This window comes from Girardinichthys multiradiatus, chromosome 21 (assembly GCF_021462225.1).
Source record: "Girardinichthys multiradiatus isolate DD_20200921_A chromosome 21, DD_fGirMul_XY1, whole genome shotgun sequence".
NCBI lineage: Eukaryota > Metazoa > Chordata > Actinopteri > Cyprinodontiformes > Goodeidae > Girardinichthys > Girardinichthys multiradiatus.
In genome coordinates this window covers 13320192-13344017 of record NC_061813.1, presented here as the reverse complement: position 1 = coordinate 13344017, position 23826 = coordinate 13320192, and the positions used below count along the sequence as shown (strand labels likewise).

General features: G+C 40.3%; 2 protein-coding genes across 3 annotated transcripts in view; one reads left to right on the top strand and one right to left on the bottom strand.

Moving 5' to 3' along the window:
* Positions 1 to 11161, bottom strand: part of arhgap29a (Rho GTPase activating protein 29a) — a 39519-nt gene extending 28358 nt beyond the window's left edge. Inside the window, exons 1-2 of one of the 2 annotated variants that reach the window (XM_047349818.1) lie at positions 10920 to 11161; positions 9642 to 10027 (exon numbers count right to left, since the gene is read on the bottom strand). In XM_047349818.1, coding sequence (XP_047205774.1) covers positions 9642 to 9927 — 286 coding nt within the window. In that variant the 5' untranslated portion in view covers positions 9928 to 10027; positions 10920 to 11161. Of the gene's footprint in view, positions 1 to 31; positions 141 to 232; positions 368 to 9641; positions 10028 to 10919 lie in introns of those variants that run through there. The other variant, XM_047349819.1, reaches the window with a different exon arrangement.
* Positions 11162 to 18229: 7068 nt separating this feature from the next.
* prkdc (protein kinase, DNA-activated, catalytic subunit) overlaps positions 18230 to 23826 on the top strand; it is a 48691-nt gene continuing 43094 nt past the window's right edge. The window contains exons 1-13 of the mRNA XM_047349938.1: positions 18230 to 18500; positions 18987 to 19063; positions 19135 to 19239; positions 19331 to 19405; positions 20835 to 20943; positions 21025 to 21137; positions 21322 to 21421; positions 21516 to 21571; positions 22233 to 22263; positions 22355 to 22512; positions 22625 to 22771; positions 22944 to 23108; positions 23185 to 23353. Of these exons, the coding sequence (XP_047205894.1) occupies positions 18338 to 18500; positions 18987 to 19063; positions 19135 to 19239; positions 19331 to 19405; positions 20835 to 20943; positions 21025 to 21137; positions 21322 to 21421; positions 21516 to 21571; positions 22233 to 22263; positions 22355 to 22512; positions 22625 to 22771; positions 22944 to 23108; positions 23185 to 23353 (1468 nt within the window). The 5' untranslated portion in view covers positions 18230 to 18337. The remainder of the gene's footprint in view (positions 18501 to 18986; positions 19064 to 19134; positions 19240 to 19330; positions 19406 to 20834; positions 20944 to 21024; positions 21138 to 21321; positions 21422 to 21515; positions 21572 to 22232; positions 22264 to 22354; positions 22513 to 22624; positions 22772 to 22943; positions 23109 to 23184; positions 23354 to 23826) is intronic.

Genomic DNA, 23826 nt, shown 5'->3' with positions numbered 1-23826 from the left:
ACTGTTGTGTTTCAAGAAAACTAAAAGTCACCTCTTTCAGCCACACTTCTTGATTTTTTTTGTAGAGGACACGGAAAGTGTCTCTGTTCCTCTCACTGGGCACAGACACACAGTTCCTAAAATTAGCAAACGTTTTGGTCCTGGAAGAAGAAACAAGGCGGTAAAACACAGCAGTTTCTCCAGTCATGCCAAAACAACACAGATAAGAGTGATAAAACTGAATTATCTTAACATGAGCAAACCACAGATGACAACTTCTGAGCCACTTGTTCTAGCCAACGTCTTCATTCATACCCTGCAGGTCCACTGAGCACATATAAACTAGCTTCACAGCCAACCAATCAGTGAGCGGAACAGAGACTCTAATTAGCAACGGATATGGTTTAGGGCGGAAGGTTACTTTTCAAAACTGATAGTTTTCAAAAATGCAATTTCTACAGTTTAAAGTATTTTAATTATTATTATTTGAATGTGCCACCAAAATTGCTGAAGTAAAGAGTGAGCCCCTGCCAACACCTGTTGTTGCTCACTACCAGTCACCTGGCTGAAAGAAAGCTACACTTTTCCCAAACATATCATCGACATGCACAGTGTGAACGCCTGACACTTGCAACGTAGGATCCTACCAAATATGGCTTGCAAGCAGTCCTGATTCTAGTACAGCACACACTTATATTACGACGAGGATGTCGATTCAATATGATGTGTATCCGTATTAGTTAGTATCAGACTGTTAGACTCCAACATATTATCTTCTAAAGAGCAAAACGTATAAGACTGCCTAATAGCACTTAAGAGTTAAATTTGGTGGCTTTTTATTTCAAATTTTTCCTTAAGTCTATGTATCACAATCAAAACAACAATAAATAAGTGTTAGACAATAACAGTATGTAACAGCAGTAAGAATAACGGTTACTTCTCTGGTTCAAAATTAAAGCAATTACGTCACGTTATGAATCTTTGTTTTAAACTTGTGTCTAAATACCATGACAGATAATCGTGGCATCCATCTACTCTGGTATTCCCTCATTTCACACAAGTCCACTATAGATGCATCATCTAACTCTATTCAGAGGTATCCCTTAAAAAAAAACACAATCAATCTACAATATCAACGGTTGGGAAATGGGGCATACAAATGTTTATCTTAGTGTTTCAATCTGCTAATCTGAGCTATGATTCATTCAAAGTGTTCAACCTGAAGAGCATATGTTTGCGCTTGCAAATCAACATTACAAACATAGCTCACATACTGGAGTAGATTCTCAGTCATCCAAGATATGATGACCATCCAAGTGTAAACATGGCTCTTTTTCTGCCTCTACTGCTTGCATTCAATTAATATTTTGGACATTATAACATGGTTAGCGGTAAATCCTTCTTCACTAATGCTACTGACCTTTAATCCAAAGCCAGAACAAATGGAGGGGGTGGGGTCTTAAAGCCTATTTGTGGGATCAATTTGACATTTCTGTTTGTTTTAACCAAAGAGGGTAAAGGCGATGCCCCCTCTGAGCATTTATTGAATGGATATGGTTAAATCTACCATGCATATTCAACTACAATGTTATTGTTCATTTTCACACAACTCTATCAGAACAAGTACCTTATAAACACCTTACAGGTCCTTCTCAAAAAATTTGCATATTGTGATAAAGTTCATTATTTTCCATAATGTCATGATGAAAATTTAACATTCATGTATTTTAGATTCATTGCACACTAACTGAAATATTTCAGGTCTTTTATTGTCTTAATACGGATGATTTTGGCATACAGCTCATGAAAACCCAAAATTCCTATCTCACAAAATTAGCATATTTCATCTGACCAATAAAAGAAAAGTGTTTTTAATACAAAAAACGTCAACCTTCAAATAATCATGTACAGTTATGCACTCAATACTTGGTCGGGAATCCTTTTGCAGAAATGACTGCTTCAATGCGGCGTGGCATGGAGGCAATCAGCCTGTGGCACTGCTGAGGTCTTATGGAGGCCCAGGATGCTTCGATAGCGGCCTTTAACTCATCCAGAGTGTTGGGTCTTGAGTCTCTCAACGTTCTCTTCACAATATCCCACAGATTCTCTATGGGGTTCAGGTCAGGAGAGTTGGCAGGCCAATTGAGCACAGTGATACCATGGTCAGTAAACCATTTACCAGTGGTTTTGGCACTGTGAGCAGGTGCCAGGTCGTGCTGAAAAATGAAATCTTATTCTCCATAAAGCTTTTCAGCAGATGGAAGCATGAAGTGCTCCAAAATCTCCTGATAGCTAGCTGCATTGACCCTGCCCTTGATAAAACACAGTGGACCAACACCAGCAGCTGACACGGCACCCCAGACCATCACTGACTGTGGGTACTTGACACTGGACTTCTGGCATTTTGGCATTTCCTTCTCCCCAGTCTTCCTCCAGACTCTGGCACCTTGATTTCCGAATGACATGCAGAATTTGCTTTCATCCGAAAAAAGTACTTTGGACCACTGAGCAACAGTCCAGTGCTGCTTCTCTGTAGCCCAGGACTGGGGAATGCGGCACCTGTAGCCCATTTCCTGCACACGCCTGTGCACGGTGGCTCTGGATGTTTCTACTCCAGACTCAGTCCACTGCTTCCGCAGGTCCCTCAAGGTCTGGAATCGGCCCTTCTCCACAATCTTCCTCAGGGTCCGGTCACCTCTTCTCATTGTACAGCGTTTTCTGCCACACTTTTTCCTTCCCACAGACTTCCCACTGAGGTGCCTTGATACAGCACTCTGGGAACAGCCTATTCGTTCAGAAATTTCTTTCTGTGTCTTACCCTCTTGCTTGAGGGTGTCAATAGTGGCCTTCTGGACAGCAGTCAGGTCGGCAGTCTTACCCATGATTGGGGTTTTGAGTGATGAACCAGGCTGGGAGTTTTAAAGGCCTCAGGAATCTTTTGCAGGTGTTTAGAGTTAACTCGTTGATTCAGATGATTAGGTTCATAGCTCGTTTAGAGACCCTTTTAATGATATGCTAATTTTGTGAGATAGGAATTTTGGGTTTTCATGAGCTGTATGCCAAAATCATCCGTATTAAGACAATAAAAGACCTGAAATATTTCCGTTAGTGTGCAATGAATCTAAAATATATGAATGTTAAATTTTCATCATGACATTATGGAAAATAATTAACTTTATCACAATATGCTAATTTTTTGAGAAGGACCTGTATATTGTATTCCTTCCCTCAAAACAGACAAGAAAAACAAGGTTTTTCCAACGCAACCCATCATCATCAACCTCCAGCTTCTCATGGCTAGTGTGGGAATCCTGAAGCTTGACCTTAGAGAGTCACAGATATCGACAGTCTCCTAGAACGAAGCTCCGCCAGCAGAAAAAGGCGCCCTTAACCATAAGTCTCTAAAAGGGGGAAAAAAAAGACAGATACAGTAAGAGGGAGCTCCCATGGGCTCCAGCATGAAAACATGCCACCTGTACACAGCATGCAATTATTACCCGCACGCACGGTGCATTGTGTGTGTGGTCATTTCATGCTTTGTTTCTTTAAGCAGAGGGGATCAATGGGTCTGCCATATGTCACAAGACCCCTGAGTTTAATCCCAGAAGGACATTATCTGTGCTTTAAAATGAGGATAAGTCAGAACAATTAAGCTAATGTAATATATCCTGAAAGGCAGCTTAATTAACATACACAGAGTACAGTAGATCTGTGAGACTCTGACTGCAACAGGATATTCAGCAAACAACAAAGGCTTGTGTGGTCTTGTACTCTTGTACAATTTACAGTGACTTTAAATTGGAGAGCAGTAAAAGAGCCATAAAAGGAACTTTCTGGTGCCTGCAATGCTTTTACGCTGGATCCCAGACCCAGTGGGGTAGACTATCTAAAGTTAAACAAAGCTAAGCTGCTGCCATTAAGAAAGCCTGGAATGGTTTGTGAGAGGCTAATTTTAGGCTGATGATTTAGAAAACAGCGCAATAAAATGGCCAGAAGGTTTTCTCAGAGGACCCAGACCAGAAGCACTTTCCCATAACGCATTTGTATCAGCAGAGAATATGAAACCAACCTCAAAAAGGACAGAACACACTTATTTTCCCACGCCTTAAAGGCATACCAAGTAAACCAAACACCATGCAGGTTAAATGAAGTAAAACATCAGTAACCAACTGGACAAACAGTTCTGAAAACATTTTAGCTGTTACATACTCATGGTATGTTACATACTGTAACATACCATGAGTGAGTCATTGCACAAGTTGGCTGGAATATATGTAGTAGGTATGTTGTATTCATTAAAACCCAGAATGACAGAGCGTGTGCACAGAGCAAGCCACTAAATCCTACACTGATTAACCAAGGACGCCTATGAGTCAAAGTGAATCATAGAGAATACGTAACTAAATCTGGCCAAGCCATCCAATAACAGCAACAAATAAAAATATGGCCATCAGGCAGAGTTGTAGTGAAGTCATGCTTTTATTAATTTATAGTCTGCTGAAGATGTTCCTCGAAAGAATATGAAACAGTGAACGGTTTAAGCTGGGATCAGTAAGGCAGGGCAAAAAGGTTTTCCTGGAACCGACACATTTTACATGAGTGCAGTAGGCCATTTCATTACCAGAGGGGTCTTTAAAAATTGTGTAACAGAAACCACAAAAGGTGCTAAAGGTTACTTAAGAGAAAACTATTATTCATAGGGAGGAATGCTGGTTGTTCATTCAGGCTACAATTAGCCGCACTTTGGTGGGCTGTTGAGTCATTTCTCTTCTTTGCCCAACTTTGTTAGCTACAAAAAGGAGCTAATTCCTATCTGCTTCAGTTCAAGGACCACAGCAGACAGCAACGCTGCTCTGTTTCATCCTTTAGAGCACAAGGGTGTGAGTTCAATCCTCAGGGTGACGTCTCCTCTGCTTGTGATGTAAATAATGACCGTTTATCCTTCCTAGTTCCTAGCACAAAGTATTCTTAAAAAGCAAGTGGAAGCAGCTGAAATCAGTGGTAGCAGTTTAAAACTTCAAAAAATTGGAGATCAGAAATCAGCCACAAATCTTTTATTAGTATAGGTCTGAAAAAACTTGAGTAATTCAAATCAATTTGCTTCCTAGTAAATGTGAAATTCATATCCAATTATATTGAAATTATCCAATCATAATAAAATTCAGATCTCATTACGTACAGTCCAATTTTATCCAAATAATTATTAAATTATGATCTATGTAAGGAAGCCCAGCCAACTGCACCAGGTTACTGACTTTACAGCAATCTGTCATCTTAAGTGAGTCTGTGGCTGCAGTGGAAAGGAACCACCTTCTACTAACAAGAAGAAACCTCCAGCAAAACCGAGCTCAGATCAGCAGCTTTCTGCCACAAAAGGCTCGGGGGCTGAGAGAAGAAGAAGAGAGAGAGAGAGAGAGAGAGAGAGACAGAGAGAGAGAGAAAAACACACGCAGAACCCTTGACCAGGAACACTTTCTATAAGAAAGAAAAACTGAGTGCACAGAGTTTATGGCAGAAATAGCTGTGTCAATAGTTCAGTACAAGAAAGAGATGCAGCTAAACACACAATCCCTGATTTGGGGTTATTTTCCATGGGAAAGGAACAAGAAAACAAAATACACAAATACCTAAGAGAAGCTAATCATTAACAAAGAGTCTGTTCTAAGTTTCTAATAAAACCCTGCTATTTGCACCTATATCTAATCCACTGATTTGGATTTGTTTTGGTTTTTATAACCCTTAGCAGATGACACCTACATTTAGTCAACATTCTGCTGGTGGATGTAAAGCATTAAAACACCTGATTACACACCTGTCCCTTTAAGAGAGGATTCTGGTTACAAAACAAATAACATGTTTAGTCCTTAAATACATATTGAAAGACACAGCAATCATCTGCTTATCTCATGAAACACACTGCTTGGCTGTTGACAGACTAATCTAATGACAGAGAGCATCAGAGGGCCCCCCTCAAACACTAAAGCCACACAGTCCACATCCACAGCTCACCAAACGTCCTCTGCGACCCGAACTAAGACCAGCCTTCAAAATAAAAACCCAGTTGCTGACATGTCTCTCACAGGTGCTCACTGGACCAGGTCAGGACCTTTCGAGCGAGCTCCTGATGGTGAAATATCTCCAACACTGACTTTGCAGGGAATTAATTACCCTGATACCATTTCTTCTCAGACAAGTAAAAAAACGAAATCCTACCACGCCTCACTGACTGCATCCATAACTAAGGACCCAGTATGAAACAGTGTCCATTTAAGGATGCAAAATACAGCAAGGACTGAGAAAAACACCCAGGGGATCAATCCTGCGGCAATGAGCTATTCTTGACCTGGGAAAGAAACATTTGTGCGAACTCTGCCAGATAGCAGAAGCACTCTCGTCTGGAGATGCCTCCTGGGACAATGAGTGTCAGTCTCACATCGCTGACTGTGAATGCGGGCAGTGTTGCGAGGGGTACAGGGCCCTAAGTTGAAAATAGCTTGTGACTACGGGCTGAAGTTGGGGGTGTGTGTGTGTGTGTGTGTGTGTGTTGGGGGGGGTTCTCATCCAATCACTTGTCCATGAACCTTAAAAAATACGCTACAGCTTGCAATCCAAGCTGTCCCGATATAATGACCGACATATAAACATATTTCTCACACACAAATTGCCTTGAAAAGATGTCCATACCCCTTTGGGGGGTTTGGGGGGGACCCCATACCTTATCTTTAAAGCTAAGTCAAACAACCCTGCAGAAGGAGTTCATTTCAGCAGCTTTTAAGAACAATCTTGTTCCATATCTCATGAACATAGATCAGGGTTAGCACACCAAGATTCATAAATTCTTCCATATGAGGCAAAGACTGCCTCCACAACAGCAGGACTCCTCATCCATCCTTAGTCTATTAAATGGATGTCCTGAACATCATGCATCCGCATTAAATGTTTCCAACCTCCTCCAGAAAATGAGAGAAGTTCTCTTCGAGGTGTAAGCTGGAGATGTCTCGAATACGGTCTGGCAGGCATGACGAGTCCCTCTTTCACTGCTCTCCAGCAGCCTCCCATACTCCTCCACTTCGGAGATATCAAAATAAACTCTGGTAGCATTTATTCCGTTAATATTAGATCTTTTATATAAAAGGTATACAAATGTTTAAAAAAATGACAATGCCAATTACTATAACGTTGGGTTTTCAGAAATGTCCCTCCATAGTAGACAGATTTATTTACAAGGCAGCAATGTTGCTGGTTTTTCCCCAAATCTGCCCCTTCCTGTAATTAGATAAAAATAAACCATCTCAGCCCTGCCTAACTAACACATGCTGGCAGGCGAATAATTCAATTTGTTAAAAAACAAAAGACAATTGTGTGCTTGCAAAACCTATAAATTATTTGCATAAACAGCTCAGAGGACTGACAGGCGCTGATGTTTCTGTTCAGGATGTGTCACACTAGCAATCATAGATAATTATAATTTAGAGTGAACAGGGATTACAAACTGGTTTCTCAACTGTTTCTTAGCAGCAAAGCCAAAGTGCCCAAAATGCCAGCTATGCAACTGTGTTGCATAGCAAGAACTTGTGCTCACACGCTGTGCGCCGATCCCGTTTAATCTGCTTTTAAAAACAGACTGAAAATTGCATCTGTTTCTGATTGCGCTAGACTTCGGACAGACATTGTGAAACCATGAGGGATCAACTTGTAGTTCTCAACTAAAGCTTTCTGCTCTATAAAGCCACAGGCTTAAATCTCATCCACATAATTGTTTACAGCTTTGATCTGCAAGAGTGCTAAGAGGGCCCCCTGAAAAGTTGCTCAAGGCACTCTCTGTCAGGCTGCCTCAGCAGGTCGAGCACCTCTGCTGACCTGCCAAGAAAAAAAACTTAGAAAATACAAGAAACAAGAAAAGTTTCTTTTTCACCGAATGAAAGAAAAAGGGGGTAAGACCACAACCTGTATTTGACTTTATTTCAATTAGGGCTTCCTGAACAGGTCTAAATATGAACAACTGAGGAACCTGAAAGCTGATGCAGAACATGGCAAACAAGGTTAGTCTTAACCACCCACACAGACAAACACATTCACACAGCATCGCTCACCAAGGTAGGCATTTGATACCCCTGGAAAAGACATTCAAAAAACTTAAAGATAAATTCATCTTTTATTGTAGTAACATAATCTCACACTGACAATTTTACAAAGATCCGACCCTTAATTTAAGTACATTAACAGAGTTGGTTACAAACAAAATTTATTTTAGAATTTCTTTTTTCTAATTTTCAAAGAGATCTTGATGCCATGGTCTCCAACAAGGTTCCCATGCCCACAGCATCACAGGTCCTTAACCATACCAAACAGTGGACATGAGATGCTTTTTCACATATTCATACTTTGTTTTTGGCCAAAACCCACCTAGACTGTTTGCTGCTAAAGGTACGTTTGTTAACCTCAGGTGTGAAAACACTCAGTCTCATCTAACCAAAATGTCCCACTAGACGTTAGAACCTTCTTTTCTGGACTTGATCCGAAGCAAATGGTAGATGCCTAAAGGTTGTTATGAACACATTATGACCCAAGATGCCACATTTGGTGCAGTTCTCAGACTTTGAGCTTTTCCAACCTTCCTTACATCCACCTCACTGTGTTTGATAGCAAAATGAACCAAAGTTCTCTTTGTTTGTCACATTGTTTTCAAACTTTTTAAATATTGCTCCATATGCAGCTATGGGCTAGCTTAGTCTACTTTTCCTGACTTGCGAGATCAACCTGTATCTGCCTTAACAGAACAACATGTTCTCTTGACTTTCCCATTTTGAAAAGTGCCTTAAAGAAATCAGCCTCTGAGTGACATCATTACTGTGATGAAAATGCTTCATATTTTTCACTATGAGATTATGCTGCAACAATAAACAATGAATTTATTTTAAGGCTTTTGCTTTTTTTTTTTACATCTTTACCTGTAGTGACAATCACACTAGAGGGGACAGTTAGTGCATCCTTTTAAAAAAGGTTTTAAATTATTGTCGTCACGCCGCTAAAACAAACATCATTTTCTACTTTACAGGAAAAGATAAGAACTAAAGCAGGAGCAGGTGCAGCCAAGGCCGCGGCAAAACAAAACAGGTATGCCGGCATGGGTTCAGTGTACTCTGCAGTGAAAGCCACAGTGTGTACACAAGAGAGGACGAGGTAGACTGCTACATTCCGTTAGAAATCCCATTCGCTGTTGTTTTCGCTCCACATTGCTGCAAGCTCAGACTTTAAAAAGGACTAATGTGAGAGCCAAACAGAGCAATACCAAAAGGGACATGTTGTTTTGTTAAGGGACAGTTACAAGATCACTCTGATCATATGTGAACACACACACACACACACACACACACACAAGTGTAACATAATGATGTGTAAGTTGCAAAGCCCACATCCACATGGCTGTTGTTGAAACAAATCTTTTACAGGTTCCTCCAAAGACACTTTAAAAATCCCATCTGAAAGAGCCCAGTTAAGCTCAGATTAGAGTTCTTATGCGTTTTTTTCTACAACTAAGCTGTAACTCAGTAAACTCTTAAAGCAGTCTAGGAACACACTGTTTCAGCCACTTTACATTAATGCAAAAAAAGCAAACAAAACACAAGACAGCTGCAAAGATGGTGGGCTTCCTAACGTACCTTTGGAGTTGAACACCTCTTTGAGCTGCAGCAGCACGTCAGCAAACTTGCGTACATCGCTGACAAGCTGCATGATGTAGTTTGGGTCTGCAGGGGCGACATCTTGGTTGTCCGAGCTGACCGAGTTGCCCTTGATCAACCTGGAGGGGCCTCCTGACCCCAAGCTGGAGCTGGAGAGTCGAGATATGCCTAAAGTGAGTTTATTTCCACCAACACCCTTGCTGCCACCACTTGATCCACCTGATCCTCCACCGCCAGTGCTCTGGCGCAGCATGGCTGCAAGCATGTCTGTAGGGTCCCGTGGCCCTGGGGTCTAAATCCTGGTTTCCCTGTAATTCAGCTCCGAATTCAGACCAACCGCTGCTGTGCAACAGGGATGGAGAACGCTGTCAAAACAAAAAGGGCTGAATGTTAATCTGATAAGATGCAACATCATGAAATCATGTAATAATTGCTATGTACTGTTTAGCAGTAATGTTGCATTACTGAATAAAAAGGCTGTAATAAAGTTCCCGGTTTGATAATGGGTGAGTTTTATGTTTAGAGCAATATTTGTCTCTGTGAGGCTCTGACTGTATGCAGTGATAGATGTACTCTATAGCCAGTTAAAACGGTGACATGTTTAAATACTTTGTCGCCATATTTATAATCATGAAACCTTTAAATGTAAAAAAAAAAAAAGGAATTTCTCTGATAAAATTACACGAATTCACAGGCTTGTAATTCCATTTTGATTGACCTATTAATTAACTGTACACATAGTTCATTAAAGTCTAATTTCAAGGTGACGATGTTGAGGGGTTTCTGGGCGTAAACATTACGCCCAGAAACAAACACGCCACTTCATTAAAAACTCGATTGCGTCATTATTTTTGGCGTTTTCACCTGGAGAAGTGTTTTAAATCCTAGTTACACGTCCTGCTCACTAAAGGTGGCCCAGTTCATTCCAGGTCCACAAAATGTACAAAGGGACGTGTCGCGGTTAAACGTCTCTTTGGGTTTTAGTTGAGCAAGAAAGACCCGAAGCTAAATCTGACGTGTTTTAATGTACGCCTGAACCAACGTTAAAGGTTGACGTCCTCGAAATAATACAGGAGTGCATTTATTAAAAGAAATGAGAAAAAAACTGAAGTTTGAGTTATAAAAATGATGCTATTTGTGAGAGTAAAAATCTGTGCCTCGCCGCGGTTTTCTGCTAACTGTGAAGTGTTGTTGTTGTTGTTTTTTTTTTTAAGCTAATCAAAACCAACGTTTAGCGGAGAAAATAAACGTACACACCTGCTGATGGGTCCTTAAACATCACGGGAGGGGGGAAAAAAAAGTCCGAAAGCGGAGAAAAGTCCGATGACCAGAACGGACAAAAATATGAATGTATCCACACGGACAGCGTAATATCCTGATCTGTCACCGTCGCAACGTGAAAGCCGTTAAAGTGCCGCTCAGCTTCCCCCCTTCTGTCTCCACGCGATTCAACTGCAACTGGTGAGCGTGAAGGTATGCACGCGCCGTGGAGTTTAGGGAGTCCTCTGTGAACAACAGGTGCCTGAAGTTTCAAAGGGTGAAGCAGAAAAACTACAGCTTCATACATCCGGTTGGGACTTTCAAAATAAATGCCGGGGGCAGCAAGTAGAAACCATATCATGAAATAAAATAAAAGAAGCTGTTTACTTAGTCATAATAAAACGGATAAACTAAAAGACCTTGACTTAATGAATTAAATTTGCTTAAAAAAATCACGGACTTAAAAAAATCATAAGACAAGTCAAATCTAATTTTAATCGATAAAGCACTAACTCGTTTTAGGTTCCATTTGGCGCTGAAAACGTCCAGGAAGCGAAAAATACACGAGTACTTAAAATAAAAACAAGGTCCCAAAATAGCCTAATACTTTTCACGCTGCAAAAAGTACAATAACTTTTTTCGCTGAACGTAAAGTCCATATCATCCGGGATACGTTACTTAGCTTTACTGAATCAAAGCTATAAAATTCTGTATCTCACAGATTGAGATTGCTTACTCAGTCACGTTTTATACAGTGTCTCATAAAAAACCCTCATAAAACACTTTTCAACAAAGTAAAACAATTATGAGCGCTCACGACGTGTTAGCTGATGGATCTATGACGGAATTTACAGGATGAAGGTCATATAGACTGAACAAATTGTGTTTTCAAGCCTCATCTTGCAAACATGTTGAATATTCAAACGTAAAATACGGCTCCGCTAATAAAACCTCAACTGTCCCAATTTGAAGGCGTTCCAAATAACTCAGGTAAAATGTATTCTGTTTATGTAAAGCTTTACATACATCTGAGGTTCGTTTATTTTTGAAACATAAGACATTTAATGAAATTATTATTATTATAATTTTTATTGAAGCCCTGATAACGAAATATCCGAGTTATTTTGGCCTTTAGTGACTTTTTGGTTTTCAATAAGTTGGCAGCGTGAACGTGGGACCGCTCACTGGTGACATCTACTGGAAGGTTCAAGGAAGCGCAGTGAAAAAAGAAAACGCGTCCTCTGTCACGTGATACGAAATAAATAAAGGAGTAATTTATTTGAGATTAACTGCTAATGTGAATTTAGTCATATTTTATAGAAAAAATTATATAAAATGTTGAACTGAAAAGTCCAATCATTTTTCTTGTACTGTCACAGACACGGGCTTTTAGAACTTGTTTAATATAAGTAAATACCTATATTATAATGTAGTTGTATTACTTTATATTTATATTTTATATGCTTGTATTGTTATGTGTTGAGCACAAACAAGAACACACAAGCTACAGCCACAATTTTTTTTTTCTTGATTCCAAATAGATTTTGTGTTCTAGTATTCCTTTGTGGTTCAGTGCAACCCTTCTGTGATAAGGTACATAAACTGGAACTATGGCAAGTACAGAACTGTATCCTATTAATAAGAAATTGTGTGCCTTGTATATTCCAGGAAAAGTAGTATCAAACAGCAAGTATTAAGTCTTTGTTTTATCTTGCTAAGAGCAACTAAACCTACAACTGTTTTCAAAATTAAAAGCATAATGACATCAAATTAAATAATTCTATATTTGTTTTTTTGGAATTGCACTGTACCCTATTATTCTGGAATATTAGATCATTTTTATGTAAGAGAAATATACATTCAACTTAGTAAATACCACCAGTCATGCTGGTCGTCTTTCTTCTTTATGGATTTCAACATTTACATCATTCTCCCTCTATTCATCGCATCCTCCTCTGTCACCACTGTCTGCATCTTCCTCACAACCCACTACTTCCACAAACATTACCTATAGTCTTCCACCTTCCCTTATCACTGGCAAATCCCTATTCATCAGCTTCTTACAGTATAACCACTAACCTTCCTCTGCATCCCACCCATCTTAGACCTGACTTTATATCTTTGTCAGCAAACTGCTCAACATGAGCTGTCATTCTCATGTACTCATTTCTAAAGTAAAGTATAGTACCATGAAGTATATTAAATAGTAAATGGGTAAAAGGAGTAAGCGAGTCACGTAAAGTAAAAAAAAAAAAAAAAAACATGTAATTTGGGTGAGGTAAAATAAGTACATTATAGTACAATAAGGCCAAGTGAGTGAATTAATTAAGTTTATTAAAGTTAAGTTAGTAAATTTAGTGAAGGAAAGTAAGATGGATGGATGGATGAAAATTAAGTAACTTAACTAAGTTAAAGAAAAGTGAACTAAGTTAACAAAGTGAAGTGAGTGAACTAAAGTAAGTTAAATAAGATGGCTAAGTAAAGTGAGGTACAGGGGTTGTACAATGAAACTGAAACACCTGTCATTTTAGTGTGGGAGGTTTCATGGCTACATTGGACCAGCCTGGTAGCCAGTCTTCATTGATTGCACATTGCACCAGTAAGAGCAGAGTGTGAAGGTTCAATTAGCAGGGTAAGAGCACAGTTTTGCTCAAAATATTGAAATGCACACAACATTATGGGTGACATACCAGAGTTCAAAAGAGGACAAATTGTTGGTGAACGTCTTGCTGGCGCATCTGTGACCAAGACAGCAAGTCTTTGTGATGTATCAAGAGCCGCGGTATCCAGGGTAATGTCAGCATACCACCAAGAAGGACGAACCACATCCAACAGGATTAACTGTGGACGCAAGAGGAAGCTATCTGAAAGGGACGTTCGGGTGCTAACCCGAATTGTATCCAAAAAACCACGGCTGCCCAAATCACGGCAGAATTAAATGTGCACCTCAACTCTCCTGTTTCCACCAGAACTGTCCGTTGGGAGCTCCACAGGGTCAATATACAGGTCCTTCTCAAAATATTAGCATATTGTGATAAAGTTCATTATTTTCCATAATGTCATGATGAAAATTGAACATTCATATATTTTAGATTCATTGCACACTAACTGAAATATTTCAGGTCTTTTATTGTCTTAATACGGATGATTGTGGCATACAGCTCATGAAAACCCAAAATTCCTATCTCACAAAATTAGCATATTTCATCCGACCAATAAAAGAAAAGTGTTTTTAATACAAAAAACGTCAACCTTCAAATAATCATGTACAGTTATGCACTCAATACTTGGTCGGGAATCCTTTTGCAGAAATGACTGCTTCAATGCGGCGTGGCATGGAGGCAATCAGCCTGTGGCACTGCTGAGGTCTTATGGAGGCCCAGGATGCTTCGATAGCGGCCTTTAGCTCATCCAGAGTGTTGGGTCTTGAGTCTCTCAACGTTCTCTTCACAATATCCCACAGATTCTCTATGGGGTTCAGGTCAGGAGAGTTGGCAGGCCAATTGAGCACAGTGATACCATGGTCAGTAAACCATTTACCAGTGGTTTTGGCACTGTGAGCAGGTGCCAGGTCGTGCTGAAAAATGAAATCTTCATCTCTATAAAGCTTTTCAGCAGATGGAAGCATGAAGTGCTCCAAAATCTCCTGATAGCTAGCTGCATTGACCCTGCCCTTGATAAAACACAGTGGACCAACACCAGCAGCTGACACGGCACCCCGGACCATCACTGACTGTGGGTACTTGACACTGGACTTCTGGCATTTTGGCATTTCCTTCTCCCCAGTCTTCCTCCAGACTCTGGCACCTTGATTTCCGAATGACATGCAGAATTTGCTTTCATCCGAAAAAAAGTACTTTGGACCACTGAGCAACAGTCCAGTGCTGCTTCTCTGTAGCCCAGGTCAGGCGCTTCTGCCGCTGTTTCTGGTTCAAAGGTGGCTTGACCTGGGGAATGCGGCACCTGTAGCCCATTTCCTGCACACACCTGTGCACGGTGGCTCTGGATGTTTCTACTCCAGACTCAGTCCACTGCTTCCGCAGGTCCCCCAAGGTCTGGAATCGGCCCTTCTCCACAATCTTCCTCAGGGTCCGGTCACCTCTTCTCGTTGTGCAGCGTTTTCTGCCACACTTTTTCCTTCCCACAGACTTCCCACTGAGGTGCCTTGATACAGCACTCTGGGAACAGCCTATTTGTTCAGAAATTTCTTTCTGTTTCTTACCCTCTTGCTTGAGGGTGTCAATAGTGGCCTTCTGGACAGCAGTCAGGTCGGCAGTCTTACCCATGATTGGGGTTTTGAGTGATGAACCAGAATGGGAGTTTTAAAGGCCTCAGGAATCTTTTGCAGGTGTTTAGAGTTAACTCGTTGATTCAGATGATTAGGTTCATAGCTCGTTTAGAGACCCTTTTAATGATATGCTAATTTTGTGAGATAGGAATTTTGGGTTTTCATGAGCTGTATGCCAAAATCATCTGTATTAAGACAATAAAAGACCTGAAATATTTCAGTTAGTGTGCAATGAATCTAAAATATATGAATGTTAAATTTTCATCATGACATTATGGAAAATAATTAACTTTATCACAATATGCTAATATTTTGAGAAGGACCTGTACACGGCCGGGCTGCTATAGCCAAACCTTTGGTCACTCATGCCAATGCCAAACGTCGGTTTCAATGGTGCAAGGAGCACCATTGAAACCGAAACTGTTTTGGAGGAGCGAGTCAGGAAACATTTTCCTCCACCAGTATCACGTAGTGACCTGGCCACTATCCTGCAAGAAGAATGGCTTAAAATCCTTCTGACCTCTGTGCAGGACTGGTATATGTCATTCCTAAGACTAATTGACGCTGTATTGGCCGCAAAAGGAGGCCCTACGCCATACTAATAAATTATTGTGGTCTAAAACCAGGTGTTTCAGTTTCATTGTCCAAGTAAGTGATTACAGAGGGGAGAACAGGTATTTGATACACTGGCAAATCATGTAGAAGTCTTTAAATTTTTATTACAGATACTCTTCAGCTGTGAGTGATGGAATCTAAAACAAAAATCCAAAAAAATCACGTTGTGTGATTTTTAAGTAATTAATTTGTATTTTATTGCATGACACAAGTACTTGATCACCTAACAACCAGTAAGAATCCCAGGTCTCACAGGCCTGATAGTTCTTTAGGAAGCCCTGCTGTTCTCCACTCATTACCTGTATTAACTGTTTGAACTCGTTATCTGTATGAAATACACCTGTCCACACATAATCAAAAAAACTTCAACCTATCCACAACAGCCAAGACCAGAGAGCTGAGGACATCAGAGATAAAATAGTAGACCTGCACAAGGCTGGGATGGGCTACAGGAAAACAGCCAAGCAGCTTGATGAGAAGGCAACAACTGTTGGCCCAATTATAAAAAGTTCAAGATGACAACCAATCTCCCTCAGTCTGGGGCTCCATGCAAGATCTCACCTCATGGGACATCAATGAACATGAGGAAGGTGAGGAATCAGCCCATAACTACACAGCAGGACTTAGTTGATGACCTGAAGAGAGCTGGGACCAGAGTCTCAAAGAAGACCATTAGTAACACACTACGCCGCCATGGATTAAAATCCTGCAGCGCACGCAAGGTCCCCCTGCTCAAGCCAGCGCATGTCCAGACCCATCTGAAGTTTGCTAATGACCATCTGGATGATCCAGAGGAGGAATGGGAGAAGGTCATGTGTTCTGATGAGACAAAAATAGAGCTTTTTTGTCTAAACTCCACTCGCCGTGTTTGGAGGAAGAAGAAGGATGAGTTTAACCCCAAGAACACCATCCCTACCGTGAAGCATGAAGATGGAAACATCATTCTCTGGAGATGCTTTTCTGTGAAGGAGACAGAATGGCTGCACCATATTTGGGTGAGGATGGATAGGGCCATGCATCAGGAGATCTTAGCCAACAACCTCCCTCAGAAAGGGCACTGAAGATGGGTCGTGGCTGGGTCTTCCAGCACGACAACGATCCGAAGCACACAGCCAGGGCAACTAAGGAGTGGCTTCGTAAGAAGCATCTCAAGGTCCTGGAGTGGCCCAGCCAGTCTTCACACCGGAACCCAATCTAAAATCTTTGGAGGGAGCTGAAAGTTCGTATTGCCCAGCGACAGCCCAGAAACCTGAAGGATCTGGAGAAGATCTGAATGGAGGAGTCCAAAATCCCTGCTGCAGTGTGTGCAAACCCCATCAAGAACTACAGGAAATGTCTGATATCTGAAATTGCAACAAAATGTTTTTGTACCAAATATTAAGTTTTGTTTTTCTAATCAGTTAAATACTTATATCAATTACTTAATAAAATGAATGTTAATTACTTAAACTTACAGAATGTGATTTTCTAGATTTTTTTGTTTTAGATTCTGTCACTGTTGAAGAGCACCTATGATAAAAATGTAAGACTTCTACATGCTTTGCAAATGAGAAAACATGCAATATCAGCAGTGTATTAAATACTTGTTCTCCCCACTGTAAGTAAAGTAATATAACTTAAATGTGATGAAATATGTGAACTAAATGAATGAAAATAGGTATAGTAAGTTCAGTGAATAAATTTGTTATTTCGGTATTAGTTATTATAGTTATAATTAATAAATGAGTAAAAAGTAATTTACAGTAACTAAACAACTGTAAGTAAACCTAATTAGGCACACTAAACATAGTAAATACAGACCCATTCAATAAATTAGAATATTATTGAAAAGTTAATTATTATGGCAACTTAATTCAGTACGTAAAACAGATTATATAGATTACACACAAACTGATGTTTCCAAACTGTTATTTCCGTTAATTATGATCATTTTACACTAACAGCTAATTAAACACGACATTTAAGATTAGAATATTAAACCAGAGCAATAAAAAACAAAAGGTATTTTTAATCTGACAAGCGAGCCTCATCGGAACGTATTCAATGAATATGACTGTAAGAAGCATAAATTAAGCAAGTAAGCAAAGTAAAAAATAGTATGTATAATAGCTTAGGTAAAGCAAGTAGTCCGTAAAATGAAGTACTTTAAAGGAATTAAAGTCAATAAATTATAAATAGGTAAAACAAACAAACAAACAAAAAAAACTAAATTAAGTTAGTGTGGCATATATGTTGTTTGTTCACTGTTTCTTTCCAAAGAGGTTTAAAACCTGTTTTGTCTTCTTGAACCGATAAAAAAAAAAAAAAAAAAACTTTCTCTAGTCTCGGGTAGAAAATATTTTCCCACGGCTTTTATTTTGAAAATCACCCAGGTGACATCCTGTTCTCCATCTTCCTGGTGTAGGATTTGAGTGAAGCCACTCCGCTGGCAGTTTGTTGATTTCTCTGCCGCTAGCTGAAGCAATGCGGACCTCTTAGCAGCTTGTTTCAACTCGGACCGGTAACTGGAGCCATGTCTTCCCAGAGCAGCCCGGCTTCGGGGATCCAGGGGCTTCTTCTCAAACTTCACGAATCCCTTTCAGACGAAGACAGTCGCTCTGCAGCCCTGAAATGTCACGATACTATCGGCGATCTGGGACAGGAGTGCATGCTAACATCCACCGAGAATGAACTGGGTAAGACAGATGATCACAGAAACAAACGGCGCCAAACTCCATTCAGAGAATCACAGTTTGAACTCAGTCATGCTTGAGCTGTGGACCCTCATGAAATATGATCATGAAAAAGGCGCTCAACTAATGCAAATGAGATGACTATTAGTTCGTCGTGCATAAAATACTTTAATAAGCCTTCATTATCCAGTATCACATAAGGATCTGCCGCCAAAACGTCACCTGAGTTCCTAATGTGTTGCTTTAACCACTTGGTATTCTGAACAAAACAGTCTAAGAAGTTGAAACCATGCAAAGCATATACCTTCCAGCCATATAAATAAATCCTGTTCTTACAGTGTTTTACCAAAAGCAGATTAATTTTATAGTTAAGGCTAAAGCCAGATTGATTCAATCTTAAAAATCGATTTTATAGCAGAAATGGAACAGTTGTGCCTGCTCTTTGAGAAGCACAGAAACCTGCATTAACTTGATCTTCATCTGACAAAGCTTTTCAGGCTTCACTGTTATTCTCAAAAGACTATGGACTGCTCAGCTTCCTCAGGAAGGCCCTGGCGTTGGATGAGGTGAGCATTTTGCACGATTCTGTCCTTAAACAGTCACAAACTCAACTGAAATGTTCAACTTGTTTTTCCAGTTGCGGGACACCCGGGTCGAAATCGTGCAATTTTTAGAGAAATTTCTGGACAAAGTATCACCGCGAGTCAAAGGCTGGGAGAAAACCTATGCCACGGACATAAGAGTAAGCTTGTCGACAAAGGATATTTGTTATATTAAATTCAATACCACGGTGACTTAGCAGTTTGTTCATTGTTTTTTTTTTTTTTATGCAGGACTTGTGCATGGGTGCGTACAAAAAGGAAAAAGTTGCCAAATGTAGGACCCCATTGTTGGAGCTGCTTATAAAGGTTGTTTTCTTTATTTTTGTTACACATTTGCTAGTTTTGACTGTTTACAAATAACTGAATAACTTGTTTTTTTTGTTTTTTTTTCAACCACAAAAAGCGTTAAGAAGTATTTGCCCTATACAGGTTTTTATTGATTTTTTGGGTGTTTGTTTTTTAATTTTTCTGCAACACTTGTCTGTTTCAGATCATCAAACAAACTTTAATATTAGACAAAAAATTACCTGAGAAAATACAAATTGCTGTTTTGATTATTTGATTTATTAAAGAGGAAAAAGCCTTGGCCTTAAGTGAAAATATAATTTCCCCTATTTATTTTATGTGATTTTGATTCTATTTTACTAGCCGTTGCCTGTTTCCTGCCTGACCCGTAGAAAGAAAAAAAATCACTTATATAGTAGCTGACTGACAACATGAAGTAGGCTTAAAGATCTCCAACAGCATTACATCATGCTCTGGTTGAATGAAATTTAAGAATAGTCATTCCAGCCACCTGGAAAGGATTACAAAGGAACCTCTAAATATTTGGGACTCAAGTGAACCCCCAATGAGAGACATCATGTGTAATCTGAGAAAATGTGGAATAGTGAGGAATCTTCCTTGGACTGGCCGGGTCTCAGAACGACATCTAAAGCAATGCAGACCTCCCTTACCCCAGTTAAGGTCAGAGTTCATGATTAAACAAAAACAAAGAGACTGTGACCACTTGTGTCTCATTACTGGGGTAATGAGACACAAGTGGAACTTCTTGATATGCTGACACAGCATTACAGAGAAAGAAAATTGAATCTTCAGTCAACAATAGAGGCGGTAGCGCAATGTTCTCAGGCTTCTTTGGTGCTTCAGAATCTGAACGACTTGCCCTAATTGATGGAACCATGATTCCTGCTCTGCCAGAAAATCTCGAAGGAGAATGTTCGGTTAAGGACATTAAAGACAAGCTATGCAGTGCGACAATGACCCAGAGCACACCAGCAAGTAAATATTCGAATGGCTCAAATGGAAAACAACATGAAGGTTTTGGAGTGGCCTAGTGAAAGTCTGGGCTTAAATTTGATGTGATTCTATGGTTTGACCTTAAACAGGCAGTTCATTGTTGATAACCCTTCGAATGTGGATGGATTAAAACAATTCTGCAAAGAAGAGTGGGCTAAAAGTCTTCAACAGTAATGTAAAAATCTGTTTGCCAGTTATGCTTGAAGGCAGATGTTGCCACCATCATTGGCACAACCAGTCATTAGGTTGAAGGGTCAAATCCTTTTTTTACATAAGGCCAGGTTTGTTTGGATAGCTTTTTTCCTTATAGGATGTTTAAAAACAGTTTTTGTATTTCTTCAGGTAATCTTTGTCTGGTATAAAATGAGTTTGATGATGTGAAACATGTCAGTGTGGGGTCAATCTTTTGACGTCACTCTCATTGACCTCTCTACAGGTTCTTCAAACAACCAAGGCCTCCAGTGTGGCTGCAGAGTTTAAAATCGGTGACATATTCGAGAAATTTTACAGCGAACTCTGCCAGAGGAGCAAGTTAGCCGACTCGGGTGAGCTCAGGGTTAACCTCAAATAATTTTACTGTGGCTTTAAAAACGTGGCTGTTATACTGTCTGCTTTTTTCTCCTCAGTTCTCGGCAAAATCTATGAGTTGTTAGGAGTTCTGGGAGAGGTTCATCCCAGCGAAATGGTCAACAACTCCGACAAGTTATACAGGGCCTATCTTGGGGAGCTCAAAGAGCAGGTTGGGTTTTACAGATTCCAAGTTCCTGCCATTAATTTAGTGCTAGAAATCACAACAAGATAAGCAGTGTATGACAGTATGAGACAGATTGCCCTAATCTTGAGCGCTCACCACTTTAGGGATGAGCTATCTGTTGTTGGCACACAAGTTTACTGTAATTGAGTCTCATTTTGTTCCCCGTCAGATGACATCCTCAACAAAGGAGCCGAGGCTGTTTGTTGTGGCTGGATGTTTACGAGGCATAACTGCCCTGATGGTTAATTTCACTAAAACCATGGAAGAAGGTAAATGGCGAAGTGTTGGTCAACATATTTACGTTGCGTCTGATTATGTCAAGATAAAAAAAATAGTTCAACCTGCATCCGTTTTCACTTGCAGACCCAGCAACATCCAAAGAGATCTTTCAATATGCCCTGAAGGCCATCACTCCCCAGGTTACTGTCTCACAGTAGACTCTATTAATACACTTTCTTAGCTGTTTACACGCTGTTGAACTTTTTCATATTTGGACATCTTATTACCAGTATTTTCATTGTATTTTATTGAAAATTGTTAGAAGGACCAACAATGACTTTGTGGTGTAGAGCAGTCTTTAACTGTAATTCCAGCTTCTTCGGGTTTTGTATATGTCGCTTCCTGCTTTTGCACATCGACAGTCAGGCAGCTTGGATGTGGAGTGTCTGCAAACACAGATTTTTAAGTCACTCCATTTATCCATATCAATTGGATTTAGGACTGGACTTTGACTAGCCCATTCTAATACATGAAATATGCTGTGATCTAAACCACTTGTTTGTAGCCCAGGGAGCATGTTTAGAGATACAGTCCCTGTATCTGCTGAAGAAAAGTAATCCCACAGCATAATGCTGCCACCACCATTTCTTCCGGTTTTATTTATTTATTTGTTTGATTAAACGTATCCCTAGCGTCTTCACAGCTCTGTGCTGCTTTCTGTTGGTCTCGTCACAAGGAAATAAAACATTGATTTGGTTGGGATTGAGGACAAAATGTGAGAAAGTTCAAGAGGTGTGAAAACTTTTGCAAGGCTTTGTACTTGATGTGTAGTTAAAAACCTTTGGACTTTTTTTCTTGCAGATGGAAATGAACCGTTACGCTGTCACATTTGGTGAGGGTTTCCTTTTTGGAAGCAAAACAGATCCTAACAGTGTTTAAACTATTACATTCGAATAATATCTCTGAGTGTCTTGCTTTGACAGCCGGGCTCCGGCTGTTCGCCAGACATGCGTCCCAGTTCAGCAGCTGCCTCATGGACCACTACAGGGACCTGTTTGAGACCATGTGTAAGCTCTGCGGCCATATCAATGGCGAAATGAAGAAGACGAGTTACAGCGCTCTAGAAGCCTTTCTCAAACAGGTTAAACAACACCACCAATCCCAACCCCATTCACCTACTTATAACGTGTGGACTTCTTTTCTTTTCTGATTGATTTACCTGAAGGCTTGTGCTGACGCTGAACTTCTCCCAGGTTGCCTTGTTGGTGGCGGACAATATTGAGGAGCACAAAAGCAAGCTGAAGTTCTTCATGCAAAAGTTCTGCGGCATCATTAAAACCATGGACTCGACGCACAAGGAGCTGTCTATTGCCATACGTGGTTATGGCTTCTTCGCAGCTGTATGTTAATTGTGACCTTTGATTTATAAATCAACTGCTTTTCACATTAAACCTCAATAAATGCAGCTGCTGGCTTTTTAACTGCTGTCTGTTTTCATTTTAGTCGACGTTTTATCTTGCAGCGGCTGTGACTGTTTGCCATAGGAGCGTAACACCTGCTTTATTTCTACAGCCGTGCAAGAAGGTGTGCCCCCAAGATGTAGACCTGATGTACACGGAGTTAATTCAGCGCTGTAAGCAGATGTATCTGACTGAGTCTGACGGGGAAGACGACAGCTTCTACCAGCTGCCTAGCTTCCTGGACTCCATAGCTAGTGTCCTTATTCATCTGGACAAGGTAAAGACATGAGGACACTTCACACTAAGTCAGAGGGAAAGGTTTGCCGAAATAAATGTCTGGTTTGTGTGTTCAGATTCCAGAAGTGTATACCCCACTGTTGGAACGCCTTCTTGTGGTGCAGATTGACAGCTTCCCTCAGTACAGCGAGAGGATGCAGTTTGCCTGCAGCAGGTCTATCCTGAAGGTCTTCGTGGCCGTGGCCTCCAAAGGACCAGTGCTGTGGAGCTTTATCAGCTCTGTGGGTATGTTGAGAATGCACCGGCCGACATCTTAAATAGTCGATGTGATTTGAATAAGTAAGGCATTAATCTCCTGTTATTTCACATCCATCCATCCATGTTTTAGAGTAGGTATGGTGTTCTGTTGGGGACATGCAGTATTGTTTTTGTGTCCAACATGCCTCATCTTCGGGTTCATGAGACCATTCGTCTTTCAAGCAAATGTGGATGTTTCAGCCAGGCCTGGATGTTTTCTTTAGAACAAAAGGCTTCTGTCTTGCAATCTTTCACCTTAGTCCTGATATAAAGAGAAAACAGGACCTTGTTGATACACGTAGAACACAACCAGTATTAACCAGAATTTGTGGCAACTCCTTTATTGTTGCTGCGGGCAGATATTATTTTAAGGCCATTTACCGGTTGTGTACTACCCGTATACAACCATATACCTGTGCATAATTAACATGCATGCATGTATATGTGCACCCAGTCAGAAT